At 39.8% G+C, this 20,433-nt stretch overlaps 1 protein-coding gene across 1 annotated transcript in view; it reads left to right on the top strand.

Annotated features, from left to right (window-relative positions):
- The first annotated feature begins 987 nt into the window (after positions 1-987).
- The window catches only part of ANXA5 (annexin A5), a 32,838-nt gene continuing 13,392 nt past the window's right edge, over positions 988-20,433 (top strand). Inside the window, exons 1-6 of the mRNA XM_047798576.1 lie at positions 988-1,136; positions 1,320-1,367; positions 14,178-14,262; positions 15,721-15,815; positions 17,260-17,373; positions 19,099-19,189. Of these exons, the coding sequence (XP_047654532.1) occupies positions 1,359-1,367; positions 14,178-14,262; positions 15,721-15,815; positions 17,260-17,373; positions 19,099-19,189 (394 nt within the window). The 5' untranslated portion in view covers positions 988-1,136; positions 1,320-1,358. The remainder of the gene's footprint in view (positions 1,137-1,319; positions 1,368-14,177; positions 14,263-15,720; positions 15,816-17,259; positions 17,374-19,098; positions 19,190-20,433) is intronic.

Consider the following 20,433-nt stretch of genomic DNA (forward strand, 5'->3'; position numbering starts at 1 on the left):
GTGTGTGTGTGTGTGTGTGTGTGTGTGTGTGTGTAGCTCCACATACTTTGCAGCTTGCCTTCCTTTTCAGCAAACAATCACTCTGCTGTGATTTTGTCAGGGCCTGATTAAGCTTGCAACTCACAAGCAAATGAGAAGTTCTAGCTATAGGAAGAACCGCATTAGTTCTACATTTAATTTATGGCAAGACCTCTTTATACCCCAAGGCAGATTAGATTATCTCTTATCCTGAATCTGCACAGCACTTTGCTCTTCTCATTCTAGAATATCTTGCTGTGACTAGAATTGCAAGCTTATGTCCTCTACTCCCCTCCGCTCACCCCATGTCTCCCCTTCCAGACACTGGGAAGTCTGAGGAGGGCATTTTCTGTCTTAGCTTTCTCAGCACTCGTCTAGTACAATATCCTGTAGTAACTGTGTACCTCTCTCTCACATACTCATACATTTTATGCTTCACTCATAATAGAGAATGGCTCAAATTTATTTGAAAGTTCTAGGCTGGTTCTGAAAACAGAAACTGACCCAAGGCAGAAGTTTTGAAATTTCCCAAGTAAGCTACCAAAGAGCTATATATATTTAAGAGGCCATGTAGAAACCACTATTGACTTTTTTTTTTAACTTAAAAATAAACTTAAGAAATGGCTCTCAAAGCTTCAAGCTTCCTCTAAACAAGGGTCAAAGACGCGCTGTCCTTTACCTCAGTGACAGTCTCTAAAAGACATCCATGCGCCTCTAAGTGTGAGTACCAGGTGAGGCCCCGATCCCCAGAGGTCACGGAGGGGAGTGAGGCCCCAAGCACCCAAAACCTAGAGTCCTGATTAGCTCCCCCCGCTGCGCAAAGACCAGGCGGTCACCCGGGACGGCGCGGAAGCGTGTCCCTACAGAGTTCCAAAGTCGCCGCGGCCCGGCCCCACCCAAGCTGCCGGGACGCACACCGGCCGCTCCCCACGCAGGCGCAGTGAGGCCACGGCCGGGCGGGCAGGGCGGGGCCCGCCGGGACGGGGCGGGGTCGGTGGTGTTTCCGTTGCTTGGAGCCGACAGAAAGTAGCTGCTTGGAGCGTTCTCCGCCTGCATCCCTGCCAGTTCCGCGCGCCGCCGCCCCGCGCCCCGCAGCTCTCCCGGAGGTTGGGGTCTGGGTGAGTGAGCGCTCGCCTAGCCCGCAGAGGGGAGCGGGAACGCTGGGTTAGAGCGGATACTCTGCTGAGAGCTCCTTCGGAGCTGCGGGGAGGGCGGGTCTGCGGCGGGGCGCGGGGGCTCCGTGGGCCCTGCGGCGGGGAAGTCTGGCTAGCTGAACCAGCTGTCACTCTCTTCTCTTGCAGTCTTGCATCAGTCACCTTTTCCTGACCTAGGCAGTCGATATGGCACAGGTAAGGCTGTGCGCCCTCGCGCAACGCTCGGAATTAGCAATTTTGTAAACTGCTCAGAGTTCTAGAGTTTGTTGGAAAACCAAGAGTTTAGGAGTAAACTCCGTCTGCCTTCCGAAAATCTTTAATATTGTTTCCCCTTTGCATCCCCCAACTCCTGTCCTTCTGCTTTCCGAGGAGTGTCCGCCGGAACCTGCTCCCACCCTTCGCGCAGCAGCCCAGCGGGCACAGCCGCCGGTGACGTGGCCGGATTTTTGTGCGCTGCCTTTCCTGAGCGAATGTGTAAAAGGCGGCCCTCCCCAAAATCCAGAAAATCGCTAAAATTAGAACCAGAACAAGTACAGCTCATTGTGGTCATGTGAAGCGAACGCATTCTTCTTCCCCACCCTTGGCTTCTTTTATTTATTTTCCGACAAGTTTTCTGTGTTTTAATACTGTAGATCGGGCATTGGTTTTTTTCCAGTAGATCTTCTGTGGAGCTTTTCCCAGTTGCTCAACTCAGTTTTACTAAAAGGAACTGTCGTCGTCGGCACTGATTTTTTCTTTCTTCTTCTTTTTTTAGTGCAAGGGTTAAACCGGAGAGCTGCTTTTCTTAAGTAAGGAACTCGTGGAACGAGTTCTGAATTGCATTTGCCTTGGGACTGTTTCAGAACTTGATTACCTAATATTGTTTTTTTTTTTTTTTTTTTTTTTTTGCTGTTCTTAACATTTATCAAAAGTATAGGGAGGAGAAAATCCTTTAATTTATATAGCACACTTTAAAAAATGACCTGTTATATGCAATCTTTTGTGAATATAATGTCGGTGCATAAGACAGCTCCACCCTGAAACTAAAATTTTACAGATCTCATCCATTTAACTGGCTTTTCAGAGTCCAGAAGTTTTTTTTAAACAAGTGTTTTAAACTGCTCAAACAATGCTGTCTCTCATGTGTAGTTAACTATTTAAAAAAATCAGATTGACTTACCAGGTCGAATAAGTTTTCATGGTCCTTTACAAGAGAAAATTGGAGGGTTAAGAGGAGTTGGTAATTTTATTAAATTTATACGGTACTTCTGTTCTTATTTCCTCTTTTGCACTTAAGAAGTATTACAATAAAACAATTCTCATATTACTTCAAGTGGAAACTTTAGATTCTTTCCCATGTAAAGGATACTTTTATACAGAATAACCTTTCTTTTACTGAGCAATTTTCCTATCTTGATATGCTGGTGTGGTGATGTAAAGGATGATTTAGCGAGCATCAAAGAATAGTTCTCTTTATCCTAGCTCATTTGGCTGTTTTATCTCTTTTGTAAGTTTACCCAGTGATTTCTGAAGTTTTTCAATCAATTCCTTTAATTTTGTAGGCTCTTTATCCAAGATAGCATAAATGAATACATCTTCCCAAATCTGGACATTAATAATTTCAAAGAATGAAAATAGTGTAAAATAATGTCAAAGAGTGAAATAGCTTTTATGTATACGAAACCTGGGGAAATTATGTACATAATCTCTATCACAGTATAACCAGGATTGTTTTCTATCCAAGTCATAGGTTTTAGTTATCATAAAAGTTACACGTAATATTTAGAAAGATACATTGGTGGGGAGTTCCCTGTTGGCCCAGTGGTGAAGGAACTGACATTGTCACTGCTGTGGCTCAGGTCACTGCTGTGGTGTTGGTTTGATTCCTGCCCCAGGAACTTCACATGCCTTAGGCAGGGCAAAAAAGAAAAAAAAAAATACAAAAACAAAAAACCCCAAAGGTACCGTGTTGGATTTTACACCAGCACCAGCTTTTTTGTTAGTTGTCCTTGGAAGCTATGGATATAAAACATTTTCTCAAAATATTTAATATTAGGATAGAGTTTTGTTGATTTTAACTTACATTTGTTGGTTTTAACTTACATTGAATGTCCACATTTTGGAATTGGACTTTTATGTCTAAAATTTCCTTTGGAGTTCAGTGTAATTAGAAAGCCGAAGTACTTTAGTGTTAGGTTTCAAACAGTTTCCATGGTAGTACTTTTTGTTGACCTGTGGGTATGGGGACCAGAGATTTCCACTCTGAGGCCATCTGTAGAGTAATGGAACCAGATGTCTGAGTCTTAGAGGTGTACATTTCGACAATTTAAATATTAATGTCTCATTTACTGAAAAAAATTAAAATGCCTCCAATGGTAGCAATTTTTCATGTTTATGAATTAAATCTGCCATATCAGTCATTTTCTGTTTTTACTTAATATTGGGATTACCCTTCTAATAATAGTCTACAGTATCCAGGAAACAGTTATTGTATATGTATCAGTGGCATGCCTGTCTCCTTAAGAATTTGACAGGAAAGCATTGATTAATCATTGACAGATATATTGACAGATATAAGCTGAAATTTCTTTTTTTATATAAACATATTATTAGGGATATTTTACACTCTTGTGCATAGTTATATTAATATATTCATTATATAAGTAAATTATAAATTACAATTAATGTAATTTATATCAATGTCATTTTTAATTAAATTTAACTCTAATGATGTCAGTGTAGGGACAGAGCTATGGAAGATAGTGGGAACTACTTAAAAAGTGACTTATCATGTTAGGTAAGTACATTCAGAATTGGAGGCATTTGTAGGGTAAATACCACTTGAGCTCCACCCTTCTTTTTCTGGTCCTAATCCTCATCTGTTAGTATTGAAATATGTGGGATTTGACCAATTTGACTGTTACTATGGAGAGAAATATCTAAAGTGAGACTTCCCAGTCTTTCTTAAAGAAACTGGTTAACTGTATCTTCTCCAAGACCTATAAAAAATATAAATTACAAATTAACCTGCTTGTAAACAATTCCTGGACAATATTTACTTTATATATATATATATACATATATATTTATTTATTTATTTATTTATTTATTTATTTTGGCCACACCCATGTTATATGGAAGTTTCTGGGCCAGGGATCAAATGTGAGCCGAAGCTGAGACCTACGTTATAGCTGTGGCAGTGCTGGATCCTTAAGCTACTGTTCTACAGCAGGAATTCCCTTTTTATATGTTTGAAACCATTTGAATGGTTTTATATTTGTATGACTTGAAGCTACAATATCCATGTTATTTTAGCACAAAGTTTGTTAAATAAGTAATAAATTATTATGATTATTGGATCAGTAACATATCTACCATGTACAAGCATTTGGGTACAAGCAAGTTCAAGATATTTACTGGGGAATGGCTAAAGAGCTTTTAAAATTGTATGAATTATCTATAGTAAATGATTTTGAATCCTTTCATCTTTTTTTCTCTCAACAGTCAACTTCTGATTATATAAATATGAATTTTTCATTAGGTTTTAGGGTTATTTCTTTAATCTGACTCACATATTTTGGGTTGGATTTCCTAAATTGGGTCCTGACCTGTTTCTCTCCTATTGCTTAACTTGCCCACACAGTTTTTTTCAATCTCACTATTTAGCTACGGCCAAATTATTTCATAGATGTTCTAATTAATTTAAGTACTTAAAAGTACATTGTGTGCTTATGTGTTCTTTGGTTGGGAAAAATCAAGAGTTGGAAAAATTGAGAGTTGGTTTTGGTTTGGAAAAATCAAGAGTTGGCCATATTCCATAGATGAATAATCCATTTAATACATTTTAATTTAAGAGTTTTGTATCTTTTTCTTTAAGGTAATGAAACTTTAAAAAGTTAGGTTTGGGGCAGTCTGAACTTAGTTTTATTTATAATGTTTTTAAAGAGTAAATATATACAGGGCAGCAGGAATATCATGAAGCATAAGCAGGCTACATAATTTTTCACTAGAAACATCAGGAACATCAGAGTTATTAGCTTGTTACATATTTAAACTGTACAAGATTTGATTAGAAATTTTTTTGGTTGCCTTGAAATCATTGCACTATGATGATTTACAAAGGCCCTGTGCAGAGGAAACAAGATCGATTTAAGTAAGTACACTTGAGATGAGGTTCATTCCAGCAGAGTTGACTCCATGTTGAGTACATTTTTTCATGCCTTTCACTTTAAGGTCAAATCTCTCTATATTGAGTTATTCCCTCAGGGGTTCCTAGATCAAATTACCTGTTTATCCATGGCCTGTACTGCTTGGTTTAGTCCCTCTCAGTTACTTATTCCTTTGACTTTGGTCTTCATTTCGGATGCTGAGAATGAACTAGGTCCCTAACTGCTTGGTTGCTTTGCAAGCCACTGGACAATTCATTGGTGTTCAGTAAACCTTAATTCCCATATCTTGAGCTAGTGCCCTTTGTACATAGGTGGAAAGCTATTTGGAGGTCCATTTCTGAAATAAATTGTATCCATATAACCTTTATACTTTTCTAAACTTCACAAATATATGTAAATTTTTTTTTTAACAAAACCTAGGACTCCTAAGAGCTTTGCTTTGTGTTTTATGGACCATCTTTCAGGTTAATAGTGTGTATAACATGTAAAGGTATAAGCAACTGATCAACTGGAAGGAATGCATATTCCAGTTGGCACAATTTTCTTTGGACACTAGTTCCTAACTGTTCTCTTTACTTACCATTCATGCATGTACCAGGTTTTTTTTAGATATGGGAAATAAAAAGGGAAATAGAACTAAGATGTATTAATTTAACAGGCGCATTGCCAAGTCCTTTGTATGCATCATTTAGTGCTCATAATACAGTTTTGGAAATAAGTATTACTATTTCAGTTTCATAGGAGAGGAGATGGAGGTTGCTTAGCTGGCATCAGTCATATGGGTTAAAGGAGGAAAGCCATGATATGTAGAGGCAACAACAGCAAAAGTACATGCTTGGGGTGTAAAGGAGTTTGGCACGGCCAGGAGCTACAGGCAGTATGGCATTGCTGGAGTGAAGCTACAGTCTGGTGGGGAGATAGAGCCCTGCTTTGGAAAGGGGTGCCAGGAAGGCAGACAGGAGCCAGGGCTAAAGAATATGAGCTGTGTTGCGGATAATGGAGAGCTACCACAGAGTTGTAAATTGGGATGTGCCATGGCCAGATTTCTGTTCAACAAAGATTGCTGCTGGAGCCATGTGATGTTGTTCTTCTTGGGGTTGCAGAGGTGGATGATGGTGTGGAAGTTGATGGGGGAGGAGAGCAAAGCTGGGTGTTGGAAGGCTACTTGGGAATCTGTTGCTATAACCCCAGTGAAATCTTAAGGGCTTAAACTAGGCAGCAGCTGGGACTTTAGATAGGAGGGGTCTCTAAGAGAGAGTAGGCAAATTGGGTGCATAAGTCAGGTGGGAGTTGGTGGTGAAGGGCCGGGTTAAGGTCAAGATGAATGGCTTGCTTGATGAAGTGGTTGGTTGTGTTTCTCGTTGAGAAAGGAACGCATGTTTGAGATGGTGGAAAAACAATTAATAAATTTGTCGAATTTGAGTTCTTTATAAAACATTTAGGTGGCACTGTCTAGTATACAGCAAGGAGTTATGTGATCTTTAAATCCTCTTTCATCTCTGTAGGTCATCCATTTGTTTATGAACTGTTTATCGCTTACTGCAACTAAAAAGATTTGGAGCTAACTTATTTCCTACCTTTGTCTAGGACCAGCCATATTCATTCGATTTCTGCCCTTTGTTTTGATGCAAAAGGAAATAAAGTTTGTGAATCCATGTACACTCTTCTCTAATATGAGAAATCTGTAAACTTGACTGTTTCTGAAGCAAACATTCATTCGGTGTGAATGAATTGGTTAGTGATACAACCTTTCAAGTGCTGTGCACAAAATGGCCAGTTGAACACCTAGGTAAAATAACCCCCTACCCCCATGTGTATTCATCAGAAGTTACGCATTTGCGAACTCTCACTGATTCAAAGATATCGCCATTATTCATAGACAGTTAAACTTTCCATTTTATTGGTATTTGCCAAAGGAAGACATTCTTATGCTAGGAGGGAGGTAGCCATAGGAGCATTAAAAAATACAACAATCTGGAGTTTCCATCATGGCTTAGAGGTTAACGAGCCTGACTAGCATCCATGAGGACACGGGTTCGATCCCTGGCCTTGCTCAGTGGGTTAAGGATCCGGCGTTGCCATGAGCTGTGGTGTAGGTCGCAGACGTGGCTTGGATCCTGCATTGCTGTGGCTCTGGCGTAGGCCGGCAGCTACAGCTCTGATTAGACCCCTAGCCTGGGAACCTCCATATGCCTCGGGTGCGGCCCTAGAAAAAGACAAAAAGACAAAAAAAAAGGATGTATTATACCATAGAGGGAATAAAGTCAGTATTAAAAAAAAAAATACAACAATCTAAATTATATTGACAAAACCTTTATTTTGTTAAGTTACTAAAAACTTTTCTACTATTGTGCACATAACTTAAATTATTTTATAGTGATGCTTTTTTTCCTTATACCTGACTTTAAGAGAGCAGTCAAAGGTAGTAGGATAATTAGACAAAACCTAAGAAAAAGCAAAATCAAGGAGCATGAAAGGGAAAGGAAGTCATGTGAAACTTAGTAATAGTTATAGACCAATTTTAATTTAAGGCTTTGAACTATAACTTTCACCTTTTTTGATAAGAATGAGCAGTGGTGAGGATTAGGGCTTGAAATCTTATTTCTGACCCCTGATTTTATGTGTTGTACCCCTCAGTCATCTTGGAGGTTTTAGTTTCTTTTAATATTTGATTTACTTTGCAGCTCATATGATAATGATGCCACCCAGGCTTTTCCGTCTTTTCTTGCTCATCTCTTTTCTTTCCTAACAGCGATTTTCAATTTTTTTCTTTTCTGATCGGTGGGACCCATTAGCATAGGAAATATTAATGGGTCTGTACTATGTCCATCGGGTAAGACCTGAAATGCTATGACTAGAGAGGGAAGGCAGGTCTCTGCCCTTGGCCTTCCTCTCTCCTCATCTTTCTTGGTGGCCTTCAAGGGCTTTTTGCAAAACCTGAGCCTCAGAAGGACCATACATAACAATCACTGTGCAGCTGCCCAGCTATAATGGTTTGCTTCATGATTTCTGGCTCTTAATTAGTACTGTGTGGAATGGTGAGTAGGTGTTTAGGTCTTGGTTTCATTGAACTGGATATAAATTTAAAAAGACTTTAGTTCTCTTCTGTGCCTTTAGTTTAAAATGATCCAGAGCAAGTGAATGTTTTCTCATCTTTAAATTTGAAGTGTTATTTTTATGTTATTTCCTTGTGCTTTAAAAACTCTGAGTTTGGAAAAGCAACCTTCACTTGTGTTTTGGTTTAACTTTATTCATTTTGTTTTGGCATACCTAGTCTTTGAAGATAAAGAACTTTTTCATTTAGAGCAAACAAAAAATGCCAACGAAATTATAGAGCCAGAAGATTGGGTAATTTTGAAATTGAGAGTTAAAGGAGTGAATTAAATGTTTTGGCCACTTATTGTCTGGGATTATATAATAATTCCCTAGCTACAGCTTTGGTGGCAGAGGATCAAGGTAAGCTGAAGAGGAGCTTAGGATGAGTGAAGGAAACAGGAGCTATTTAGGATTGGAATGAATCTGGGGAAGGCGTACATGTTGAGCCTGAGGCTAGGCAAAGACAGGAAGCAGGGAAAGCCGTCTGTGTGAATCATGCAGAGTCCCTTTTGCCCAACATAGACAGTTTTGTGTGGGCGGGGATGGGGCTTGGGCAGGATATCCAAATAGGGTTCTGCCTAAGTGACTCATGTCCTGTGATTCACATCTGTCCCTTACTACCGCTACGTGGCCTTGTGAGCTTTCGCGATGACTTTGATAGAATGGAATGTAGCAAGAGTGTTTCCCAATTTCTAGAAAGCTCTCAAAAATACAATGAGCAGTTATTTCATCTTCATAGTTAGTAGATGAGACTTTGGGGATACTTTTCTTCTTTCCATAGTTCATCTCATTTCCTTCAGGCTCAGGGGTCAGATGTCTCTTGAGTTTAAGGCAAATCCCTCCCTTCTCCTGTGTTCTTAACCTCTTCCCTATTTTAACTTCTCTATCTACCAGCAGCTTCTCCAGAACTTACAAACTGGGTAATGTCTTTTTTTTTTTTGTCTTTTTGCCATTTCTTGGGCCGCTCCTGTGGCATATGGAGGTTCCCAGGCTAGGAGTCAAATCAGAGCTGTAGCTGCTGGCCTAGACCAGAGCCACAGCAACTCCAGATCCAAGCCGCGTCTGCGACCTACACCACAGCTCACGGCAACTCGGGATCCTTAACCCACTGAGCAAGGCCAGGGATCGAACCTGCAACCTCATGGTTTCTAGTCGGATTCGTTAACCACTGAGCCATGACGGGAACTCCAGTAGTGTCTTTTTTTAAAGTGCGTTTTTCAAAAGGATTTAAGGATCGTTTGGAAGATTCCATTGTGGCTCAGTAGTAACAAGCTGACTAGTATCCCTGAGGATGAGGGTTCAATCCCTGGCCTCACTCTGGGTTACAGATCTAGCTTTGCTGTGAGCTGTGGTGTAGGTCACAGACGCGGCTCGGATCCTGCTTTGCTATGGCTGTGGCGTAGGCCTGCGGCTACAGCTCCAATTCGATCCTTTGCCAGGGCTCTTCCATATGCCGCCGCTAAAATGCTCTGCCTCTCAATTCACTCTTCACTGTCCACCAGTCAGGCTTTTACTGCCACTAGAGACCTCGTAGTTGCCAAATCCAGGGGACCCTTTTCGGTCTTTCTTGACTGCCCTCTGGTTTGGACACTGCCTTTTCTTCCTTTCCTCAGGACAGTTTTCTCCTTCGGCTTCCATGCTGTTACCTTCTTTGGATTTTCTCTTTGTCTTGGGAGGCTGTGTAGCACCATAGCTGGGAGCCTTCAGTGCCATGACCCGTGTCCAGGTCCCGGCTCTGCTGCTTGCTTATCTGCAGGTTACGTGGGTGATTCGTCAGACCTTTCTAAGCCAGTGTGTTTCTTCACCTGCCAAATGGGGTTTGACTGAGATGAACCATGTGAAGCTCTGAGCTCTTGCCGCCCTAGATTTTAGCTGCCATTCTGTTAGTAGGTGATCTTCCCTTCTCCAGCCCTTCTTTTCCATTTCCTGTCATGATAGCCTCCTCATACAGCTCCAGTTACCACCTATGTGCCCCTTAACTGACAAACCTGCTGCTCTTTCTGTATGTGGAGAAATGAAAAACCAGCCTTCCTATTCCCTCTCCAAAAAATGAACCGTCCTAAGTGGTTCCCTCTCCCTATGCCCCATCCCTCTTTGTCTTTTCCTTTCCATTTCTGATGTTTCTGACTTAAGATCAGGTCTTTTTTACCTTCTTATGTTTAGTAGTTTTTAAAACAGTCTTCCTGGCCCCACTCCTGCATTGTCCCTCCCATTGTCCCCACTGCTGCCCTAGTAATATTGCTGTGCAGGGTGGACCTTGTTCTTCCCTGCTTAAGTGCCCTCAGGGGCTTCCCTTGCTGAAGGGGTAAAGGCTGCTCTGCTCAGCCTGACTCCCAGCACATCCACACCGGCCTCCCCCGCCCCCGTGAAGTTCCCATATTTGTTTTTCTCTCCAACCTTACTGCTTGTTCCAGTCTGTTGAAATGCTTAACCCTTTGTCCAAAGCACCACCTTGATCATTCTTCCATGTTTCTATGCATGTTGAAATACCTGCCTGCCCTTCTCTACTTTCCTGAACCTGCCTGGCAAAATCACAGGCAACTTAAAGACATGTTGGGGAAGTTTTTCTCATTTCTTTTCTTTTTTTCTCCTCTTCCTGTCTCAGTGCCTCCTTTATGTGCTTATATTACCCTGATGAAACCTCTGTGTGAATATACTCTACTGCATTTGATTATTTACATGCCTGTCCTTTTTTCTTAAGAGGTCATGACTTTTTCCTAGTGATTAGTACAGTATTTGACACGTGGTTGGCATTCAGAAAATGATTGTTGAGTGAATACGTAGACAGGTGAACTAAGTCATCTTAGTTCTCAAATTGAGAACTAAATACCTCTGGTATTTATTCATTTTTTATGATGATATTACGGTGTCTTCATCATTGATTTTAGGTGGTCTTACTAAATGTAGAGAAACTGCAGTTTGATTTGAGAGAAATAACTTTTTTTAACTCACACCAATTTTGAAGGGCCATCTTCTCAAATCTTATCAATTTATCTCCCAAACTGTTGCTCCTTTTGGTTATGTTGAACCATTTGAAGCTGCCAGTGTTCAGCCATTCACTTTTTTACGGCTCAACCTAAAGAACAAATGGCAGGGAGTTTATTGGCCTCTATGCATCTGTGCTTTTTAGATAGGGTGAAAATAGAGATTAGTCTGTCGATGGGTGGAATTTCTAAAAGGGTTCTGAAGCCAGTTCCAATGTGGAGTGGTTTCCCCACTCCAGCAAGCAGTTCTCCTGCACCAGCTGGGTGTCCTGCAATTCAGCTCATTTCTGACATTTTCTCCCTGGAGATAGTATCAGATCCCATAGGTGAAAGGTTCAGTCTGCCAAGACTGCTCCCTTTCATTCCCCCTCCCATTTCATTCATATGCCAGTTGCAAGTCCAGAATGTCACCTGTGCTTCTGACTATAGATTAGAGTTTCCAACGACCCCATCATTGGCTCCCAGAACTAAGAAACATTTTACTTACTAGGTTATAGGTTTATTATAAAAGGGTGTAACTCAGGAACAGCTAGATGGAAGAAACGCAGAGGGCAGGGTATATGGGAAGAGCATTGAGCTTCAGAGCCCTCTCTGAGTGAGCCACTGTCCCCACATCTCCATGTGTTCACCAGTCTGGAACCTCTCCAGACCTTGTTCTTTTGAGTATTTATGGAGCCTTCATTACATAGGCATGGTTGACTAAATCACTGGCCATTGGTGATTGAATCAATCTCCAGCCACTCTGTCTTCCATGAGGTGGGGTGAGGGTGTGGGACAGAAAGTTCCAACCCCCCATTCACATGGTTGGTTCCCCTTGCAACCAGCCCCCATCCTTAGATGCTTTCCAAAAATCACCTCATTAACACAAACCCAGGTGTGATTGAAGAGGATTTACTATGAATATCAAGCTCTTATTATGAAATTTATCATTCAAGAATTCCAGGGGTTTTAGGAGGCCTGTGCATGAAATGGGGATGAAGACAGTATTTCTTATTGTAAATCACAGTATCACATCTTCCCACTTAGTAGAGTGAAGAGTTCTGGTTTAGTGTGATGACCTCCTCATAAGTGGGGGCTAGACTTCCCTTCCCCTTCCTTTCCTAGTTGGCCACAATCTTTTGTTTGGCTGAGGAATTGGTGAATGAAAGCTGCTGCCAGTCAACACTCTGGGGCTGAGAGGTCAAACTGGAAAACACCTCTTGTCTTGATCTCATAATTACAACTCTAAGGCTTTCCTATAGGTTCCCTCAAGGCTGGCTGTTCAGAGGAAAGAGGAATCTTCTTTCTTTCCTTGAACAAGAAAAAAATTATCCTGACATAATACTCTAAAATGGTAAGAAAGACTTTATTCAAGACCATTGCAACAGGGTTCATGACTATTGCAATGGAAGAAAGAGATTGGGTTCAAGTCCATATATAGCAAAGGCAGCTGGGGATTTATAGCCAACAAGCAGGATGAAGGGGTCAGTGGATGGAAGGATTCTTGCTGAACTGTGGCCTGATAGGATTCTTGCTAAAGGCAGCCCATGGCTTTATACATCACAGATGGAGGATGAAGAACTTGAACACATTTAAGGGTTGGGGGATTCCTTCTAAGCTGGCTTGGCAAGACTCATGCTACAACTGGCCTAGGCAGACTGAGGACCAGCCCTAGTTGAAAAGAGGGCTCCGAGGAGCCTATCTGGAGTTTGGTCAAGGAGCGAGTCTTTGTTCCTGGGATCCATGAGTGCTACTTTTTCAGGAGACATAATTTAGTGCCACTGAAAAAGAAGGTTACTGATCTGACCTTTGGTGCTCTGTCCTGTGGAAGTTTTTCCCCATGGATATCCCCCTTCGTTGGCATTTTTAAATTTAGCAATTTGGTGTTAAGATGGAAGAATTTTTTTTTTTCTTTTAGGTGATTGTGCTTGCATGCATTCATAATAAAACACATGATTGTAAACCAGACAGGTATTCTTGACCCTCACCCTTATAGCTGTTTGTTTCTTAGTTTTAGATGTAACCTTGACAGGAGTTCTGAAGGACTTCAAAAACATTCATTGGTGACAATAAATCCCGGGAGCCTGTTGGTATTATAAGATAAAATTAATGACTTGGTACTAGTAAAACCCTTTGACTCTAAAGCTCTAATGATATTACAAACATTTTTGGGAATATTAAAATATTTTGATTAAAAGCACTCTATATAAGATAAAATAATGTAGCAGAAAATCTTATAAACAATATCTTCTAATATATCTTTATAAAGTTCTAAATTCAGAAATTTGTATTCTTCTGGGACATGAGTTACTGAATATCTTTCCAGGCTTTTCCAGGTTATCTTAAAATCCCTAGGTATGAAGAAACAGGACTAGGTGTATTAAGAACATTGCTTAGAGTTGAGTGCCTACAGTAAGGCATCAAATTTTAATGCAGGCTCAGCATGCTCCCATATCAAAGTGGAGTGAGACTTAATGGGAAGAAAGCCTGCAAGGAAGTGCCCTCTGTGAACCAGGAGGGGCTGCTGGGGCTTGGTCACTGGGGCGATGCCCGAGGGAAGAGGACCTGAGAGTCAGCCTTCCTGCTAATGGTATTACAGGTGGAGAGCTCATGCACTGAATCGGTCCTGCCAATCCATATTGTAATGGTCCACTTCCCTTTTCAAATGGGGTTATATAGCTAATGAAATTATAAATTGATATAAACCCTGAACATGATATAGAGCAAGCGGCTGACTCTTTATGTTGTTTGTTGTATTAGTTGTGCTATGAATAACGTCCCTGTTTTTCCTGTGCCAGGTTCTCAGAGGCACTGTGACTGACTTCCCTGGATTTGATGAGCGGGCTGATGCAGAAACTCTTCGGAAGGCCATGAAAGGCCTGGGTAAATTCAGCCTTCTTTTTGTTCTAAAAAATGTGACATTTGTTTTTCTGAACAGAAAGTCATTGTTTTACAGAAGGATTAACTTTAGAATATTTTGAGCTGGAACGTATACAGAGAGAAAAGGTGCATTAAGATAACAAAACAATGTCTGCCCATCCCTAGTATTCAGTCTTTAGAACTGAACAGAAGTTAAGTTCGGCCTCCTTGCATTTTAGCTTTTCAGCTTTATTTGTTTGGTAGCTGACTGAGTAGATAAGCAGACATTCCTGAGGGTGACCAGCTGTGTAGCCTCTCACTCTCAGTGCCCAGTTAGAAACCCAGTTCTGTAAGTCTTTTACATCCCACCCTCTTCTCTTGCCCCATTCTCCTTCCTAGCCATTAAAAAAAAATCTCTCTTCATGAGGATTTCCAGGTAAAACTGACCCCCCTGTCCTCAGGCTCCTGTACAAGTGTTCAGGTGAAAGGATCCACCTTCCTCCAACCTGGCTCCAACCCCATCAACTCTCTGTTCTGAATATCTTGTAATATTTCCTCTTGGAGCAGGATCAGGTGCAGATCTTCTGGCCTTGCAAGGCCTTCTGTGGTATCCCAGCCCACCTCATCCCACTCAGCTCACATTACTGACACCCATGTTCTCTGATCCAACTATGCCAAGTAATGTGTTATTCAGGAAAGCCCTGTATTTTCCTATTGCAGAGTTTTTCCCCAATTCTGAAAAGCCTGTCTTCCCTCCTTACAACACTGCCTGTCAAAATCTTTTCATCTTTCAAGTCTGTTTTGGGTGTCACCTTCTCTATGAAGCTTACTTTTTTTTTTTTCTTTCTTTTCTGGCCACCCCAAGGCATATGGAGTTCCTGGGTCCTTTAACCCACTGTGCTGGGCTGGGGATTGAACCTGCGTCCTGGTGCTGCAGAGAGGGTGCTGATCCTGTTGCACCACAGTGGGAACTCCCCCCATGAAGCTTTCCCCAAAACACTTTTCCACTTCCTATAAGCTAAGAGAGCCTCCTCTGAACCCCATTTAACACTAGGACCTCTCCTTGTGGCACCTGTCACATTCTGCCTTAGCTCATGGTTATTTATGTTTTGGTATTTTTCACCCCAAGTTGTCTGTAACCAGGGTCTCTATCTTTTTCCTCTCTCAATCAATCCTCTGCAACACCCAGCACTTTGTGCCTTGTGAATAGCTGTTATTTGAGTATCTGTTGCAAGAAAAGTTAGGTGCATTCAGTTTTTAAAAAGTTAGGAGGATTTTTGCATCTACACAATATGTAGGGGTAATATGTATTGTTGGAAATGATAACATTTTGATATGGCAAATTTTATAGTTTAATAAATTCTTTAATAAAATATATTTTATGAGCTAAGGGTTTATAGTGATTGGGGAGCTGTTTAAAATGGTTATTGAGAGAGTGGGCATATGGGAAGCAAGATGTAATGGTTTGAACATAACTTGCAGGCACTGACGAGGAGAGCATCCTGACTCTGTTGACCTCCCGCAGTAATGCTCAGCGCCAGGAGATCGCTGTGGCTTTTAAAACTCTCTTTGGCAGGGTAAGACTGTACTTCATTCCAAGGTAGAATGTGAGAACAGCTTTATCTTTTAAGACTAGTTTGAGATCTACTAATATTCTTTTGTAAATATCATTTATTTTATGATTCTGACTTTCCTATTCCTCCTTTTTTTCTTTTCCAGTCTTTAGTCATCAGCTGCTGGTTTACAGGGCTCACCCCACTTATCTCACATAATTGCTTTTCCTTCCTTGACACTGGAGGTACTGAAAGGTCCTATGGTGATAACCATTTTTCCTTTCTTCTGTGCTTCCCACTCAAGATTTTTGTATCATCTATTTTTCAGGTGTAAACCTTTATTGCAGTATGTTTTGTTATGACAGTCACAGTCTTGGTTCCTCTTGGAGTGGTATTTAATTTATTTTTTATTTCCTTTTTGTCTTTTTAGGGCTGCGCCTGTGGCATATGGAAGTTCCTAGGCTAGGGATTGAATCAGAATTACAGCTGCTGGCCTATACCACAGCCATAGCAACACAGGATCCACGCCGTGTCTGTGACCTACAGGATTGCTCACGGCAACACCGGATCCTTAACCCAGTGAGCAAGGCCAGGGGTTGAACCCGAGTCCTCATGAATACTAGTTGGTTCATTATCCCTGAGCTACAACAGGAACTCCCTGGAGTGGTAGTTTAATAAATGAATTTTTCATTCATTTGAAAATGCTCTTATTTGATTAGAAGTTCAAAGTAAAAATTAAAATTGTTACTAAATGACTTAGTACAGATATGAAAAACTTACATGTAGTTTTGTTATTTTGAAAATTTGTGTTCATTGTTTTGAGAAACAAATGCAAAGGGTTTAAAAAAAGTATTTTGAATACAATTTTTAGTTGCCTGTATGATGATACTGAAATGGATAAGAAATAATGCTTTTCTCTTTGTAATTACACACTCAAGTTCCCCATAGTTGCAGCTGTCCTTCAGTGTTCAGGGGCATTGTAATGAATAAAATCTGTTATATGTGTATTAGAATATTAATAGATAATTGAAAGAAAAGGAAACATTGTTTTGTTCAGCTCTGATGGTCCAGATTTTTTCTCTTGTAAAATTGCATTTATGGTGTTATTTATTTACTTAGAGGGGAATTTTTCTTAAGATAGACATGTTTCTTAGAACCAGTGTTTTTAAAAGGAAATATTTTTAGCCTACTTTTAAAGTATTCATTTTTAAAAAAACTCTTGAGATTAAGAAAATCATCTCTTAACAAATACCTTGACACCTGAGTGGCTTTGCTTTAGCTTAAACTTTAGGTCAGATGTCAGAATTACATTCTTTTAAGCTATGGAGGGTTGTTCTGCGTATGTGTCTTTTACTTGGAAATACCAACGTTAAAAAAATCATTAGAGCAAAGGGCTGTTGTTCATATTTGAGAAGATTCTCCTTTAGATTTCTACCTGGTTAACACATGTTTGGTTTCTGTGCGTTAGGACCTTCTGGATGACCTGAAATCAGAGCTGACTGGAAAATTTGAAAAATTAATCGTGGCTTTGATGAAACCTTCTCGGCTGTACGATGCCTATGAACTGAAGCATGCTCTTAAGGTAAAAGGATGAGTGTGAGGAGCATTCCTGTCATGTATAATATTTTGTGTTGGTAATTACTTCACCATATTTTTTATATTAAAAGAATTGAATTTTTTAGGGATGATTTCTTGAAGGACGAAACTGTGTAGAAGGCAGGAAGAAGAAAAGGAGGGAAACAGTGACAAGTGTATCATTTAATTTTTTTATTTAGTTGACAGTAATAGTGGCTACTAAAAATTTTAGCATATTTTATAGCCTTTTATATTTTATTTTCATGCTTGTTTTTTAATTTTGAGATGTCTTTAAAAAATGTTACACATTAGGTGTTTTATCTTTTAATGTAGAAAGTTGCCTGATTAGAGATCGGTAATACTGTTAATCATTTACATTAAAAAATAAAGCTTTAGAGACAATTTTCTAATTCCCTTTCCTTCCTCTCTGTACTTCTAAATGCTAAAATGAAGTACCTGGTAAACTCGATATAATTTCATGATAGCATATTAACTAAATATGTATTCCCTTGCCTGGTGTTTAAATATGGTGTAAGTATGACTACACCGAATCATTTGTTTAGATTAATGGCATAGGAAATAGTCTCATCATTAGTCATTTAGGCTTTGAATGGGCAACAAGGAGATAGTGTAGCTGTGGTTGTGGAGGAAAGGGTTTATCAAGTTAGGAACCTTTCTATGCTTCTTCTTTTCATTTCCCTACAGTGATTCTTTGGAGTAAACAATATCTTAGGTTGTGGAGAAGGGTGTTTTTCCAACCTTCTGAAATGTTAGCAGTAGCTAAAATTCTGCCAGAGCATAAACCTAGTTTGGAAAGCACTTGATTTTTGGTAAAGAAACAAATATAAATAGAGGAAGGTTTAAATATGCTGTCTTGTAAAATTTAATTCTGCTGTATCATTGCTTGTATCTTTGAATTTAGCAGTGTAGATGTGACTTTTATAATCAGAAAAAGGAAAACCAACTAAAATTGTTTCAAAAATCCAGAAAGCAAGTCCCAATTCCCTTTTACTCATCCGATAACTGATTCCTAGTAACTGGGCAATGCTGTATTCATTGTTACCTTTATACCTTTGCTGCAGAATTTCCCTGTGGATCCATAGAAAGCTTAATTTGGGGAAGGGGTTTTTATATTTTGAGGTGCATATTGATTAAGTATCAACACTCCTTCATGTAAATTTATGTAAAGTTTTCATATTTACTATTTTAGCCTTTTCAGTTATTTCCTGTTTCATAAAAATGTTTTACTTTTTATTAATGGCCACACCCACATGGCGCATGGAAGTTCCTGGGCCAGGGATTAAATCCAAGCTACACCTGGGAACTATGCTACATGCAGCTGCAGCAATTCTGGGTCCTTAAACCCGCTGTGCTGGGCTGGGGATTAAATGCACACCTCTGTAGCGACTGCAGTGAGAGTCTTAACTCCCTGCACCACAGTGGGAACTCCAAAATGTTTTACTTTTAAGCTTATATATTATATGTCATATATATGTATACATATACATACATACAGTAAACATTTTTTTTTCATTAGATGAAAAGAGATATAATTGTCTTGGAAAGAAAATTAATTTGAAATTTCTTATTTTTATAACTCAAGAAGAAGTGAATGTTATGTTGGATAATATTTATATATTTATGCAATTTTGGTAATATCTATCCTAGGAAAATTAATTTCCTTTTAACTTATTGACATGTTTTTTTCTACTAAAAATAAATCTCCAAACAGGGAGCTGGGACAGATGAGAAAATCCTGACAGAAATTATTGCTTCAAGGACACCTGAAGAATTAAGAGCCATAAAACAAGTTTATGAAGAAGGTAAGTGTTTTGACTTTATTTCCCCTTCATCTCCACTGTTAATTTCATTTCTCTAAAGTGAGTGTACTTCCTTATATTTAGAGGAGGCAGGCCATACATGATTTCTGGAAGACTAAAAGAATGAATGAGGAAATAAGCAAAAATTCAAGCCAGTTTTCTCGTTCATTAGGGAAAAGACTGCTTTTTACTATACCCATAACTGTTTTTGTATTTATAAGAAGCTTCTGATGAGGTTGGAATTTATTTTCACATAGGATTTGCAGCTAGCATAGGGATATACAGGTTGTCATTCTTTTACCGTAAATGTAAGATTTAAGTGGTTTTTCTTCCTGAACAAATTCAGTTTTATGTTAGAAGTTGGTTATCTAAACAAAAAAGAAAACTTGTCCAAATCAGAGTCGATAATGTTTGAGTAAATATATGTTGTTTTAGCTAATGGCAATGCTTGAATAGTCTGCATTTTTATTTTTCTTGGTGTCTTTTCTTTTTGATTTTTAATTTTTTTGTGGGAAAAAAAATCTGCATTTCAATCTGAAGCCTACCCTGTGAATGGAACCAAGAAAATGAAAAAAAGTAAAGGCAGAGAGTTCTTTTCTCTTCAGATTTCCTGTAAAAGACTCTTCCCCTACTTGTCTAATGACGATCAGACAGCTTAGAAAACTGCTCGGTCTATAGGCCCCAAGCCTAGTGCCTGCAGTTAGGAAAATGGGTGCTTATCTTGGCATTAGTTTGCTAATTTAGAAATCGGTAACTCAGCAAGTCAGAAGTCAGAAAGGTATGGAATTTACAGCAGTTACCTTTTGAAGTGCTGGATCTTTCTTTTCTCCTCCTCTTTTTATAGTTGGGTGGGTCCCAGCCACTCAGGCATAGGGGTTCCATGAATCTCAGTTGTAGCTGATCGCTCCTGAATAAATATTCAGGTATCTCTTTCTGGGGATGTTGACATTGCTGAGTGAAACTTTGTGCTGCTGAAATGCAAATGGACTACCCAAGGCATAATAACTGTGTGTGGTCCATCCTGTCAGCCGTGCTGTTGTGCCCTAGCTGTGTGTCCAGCAGTGTGCTGGCTGTCATGAATGATGCCGAAGAGGTACATAACATGGCTCTGTCCTCAGGGAGTGTGCAGTCTGTTTAGGCATGACATGACTTAGAAAAACTGCAGTAGTTAAAGGATAGTAAAAATCAAACATGTTGAATGGAAGACTCCATTCAGAGAAGCGAGATCATTATGGTTTGGACGTTAG

Source organism: Phacochoerus africanus, chromosome 10 (genome assembly GCF_016906955.1).
Source record: "Phacochoerus africanus isolate WHEZ1 chromosome 10, ROS_Pafr_v1, whole genome shotgun sequence".
In the NCBI taxonomy this organism is placed as follows: Eukaryota; Metazoa; Chordata; class Mammalia; order Artiodactyla; family Suidae; genus Phacochoerus; species Phacochoerus africanus.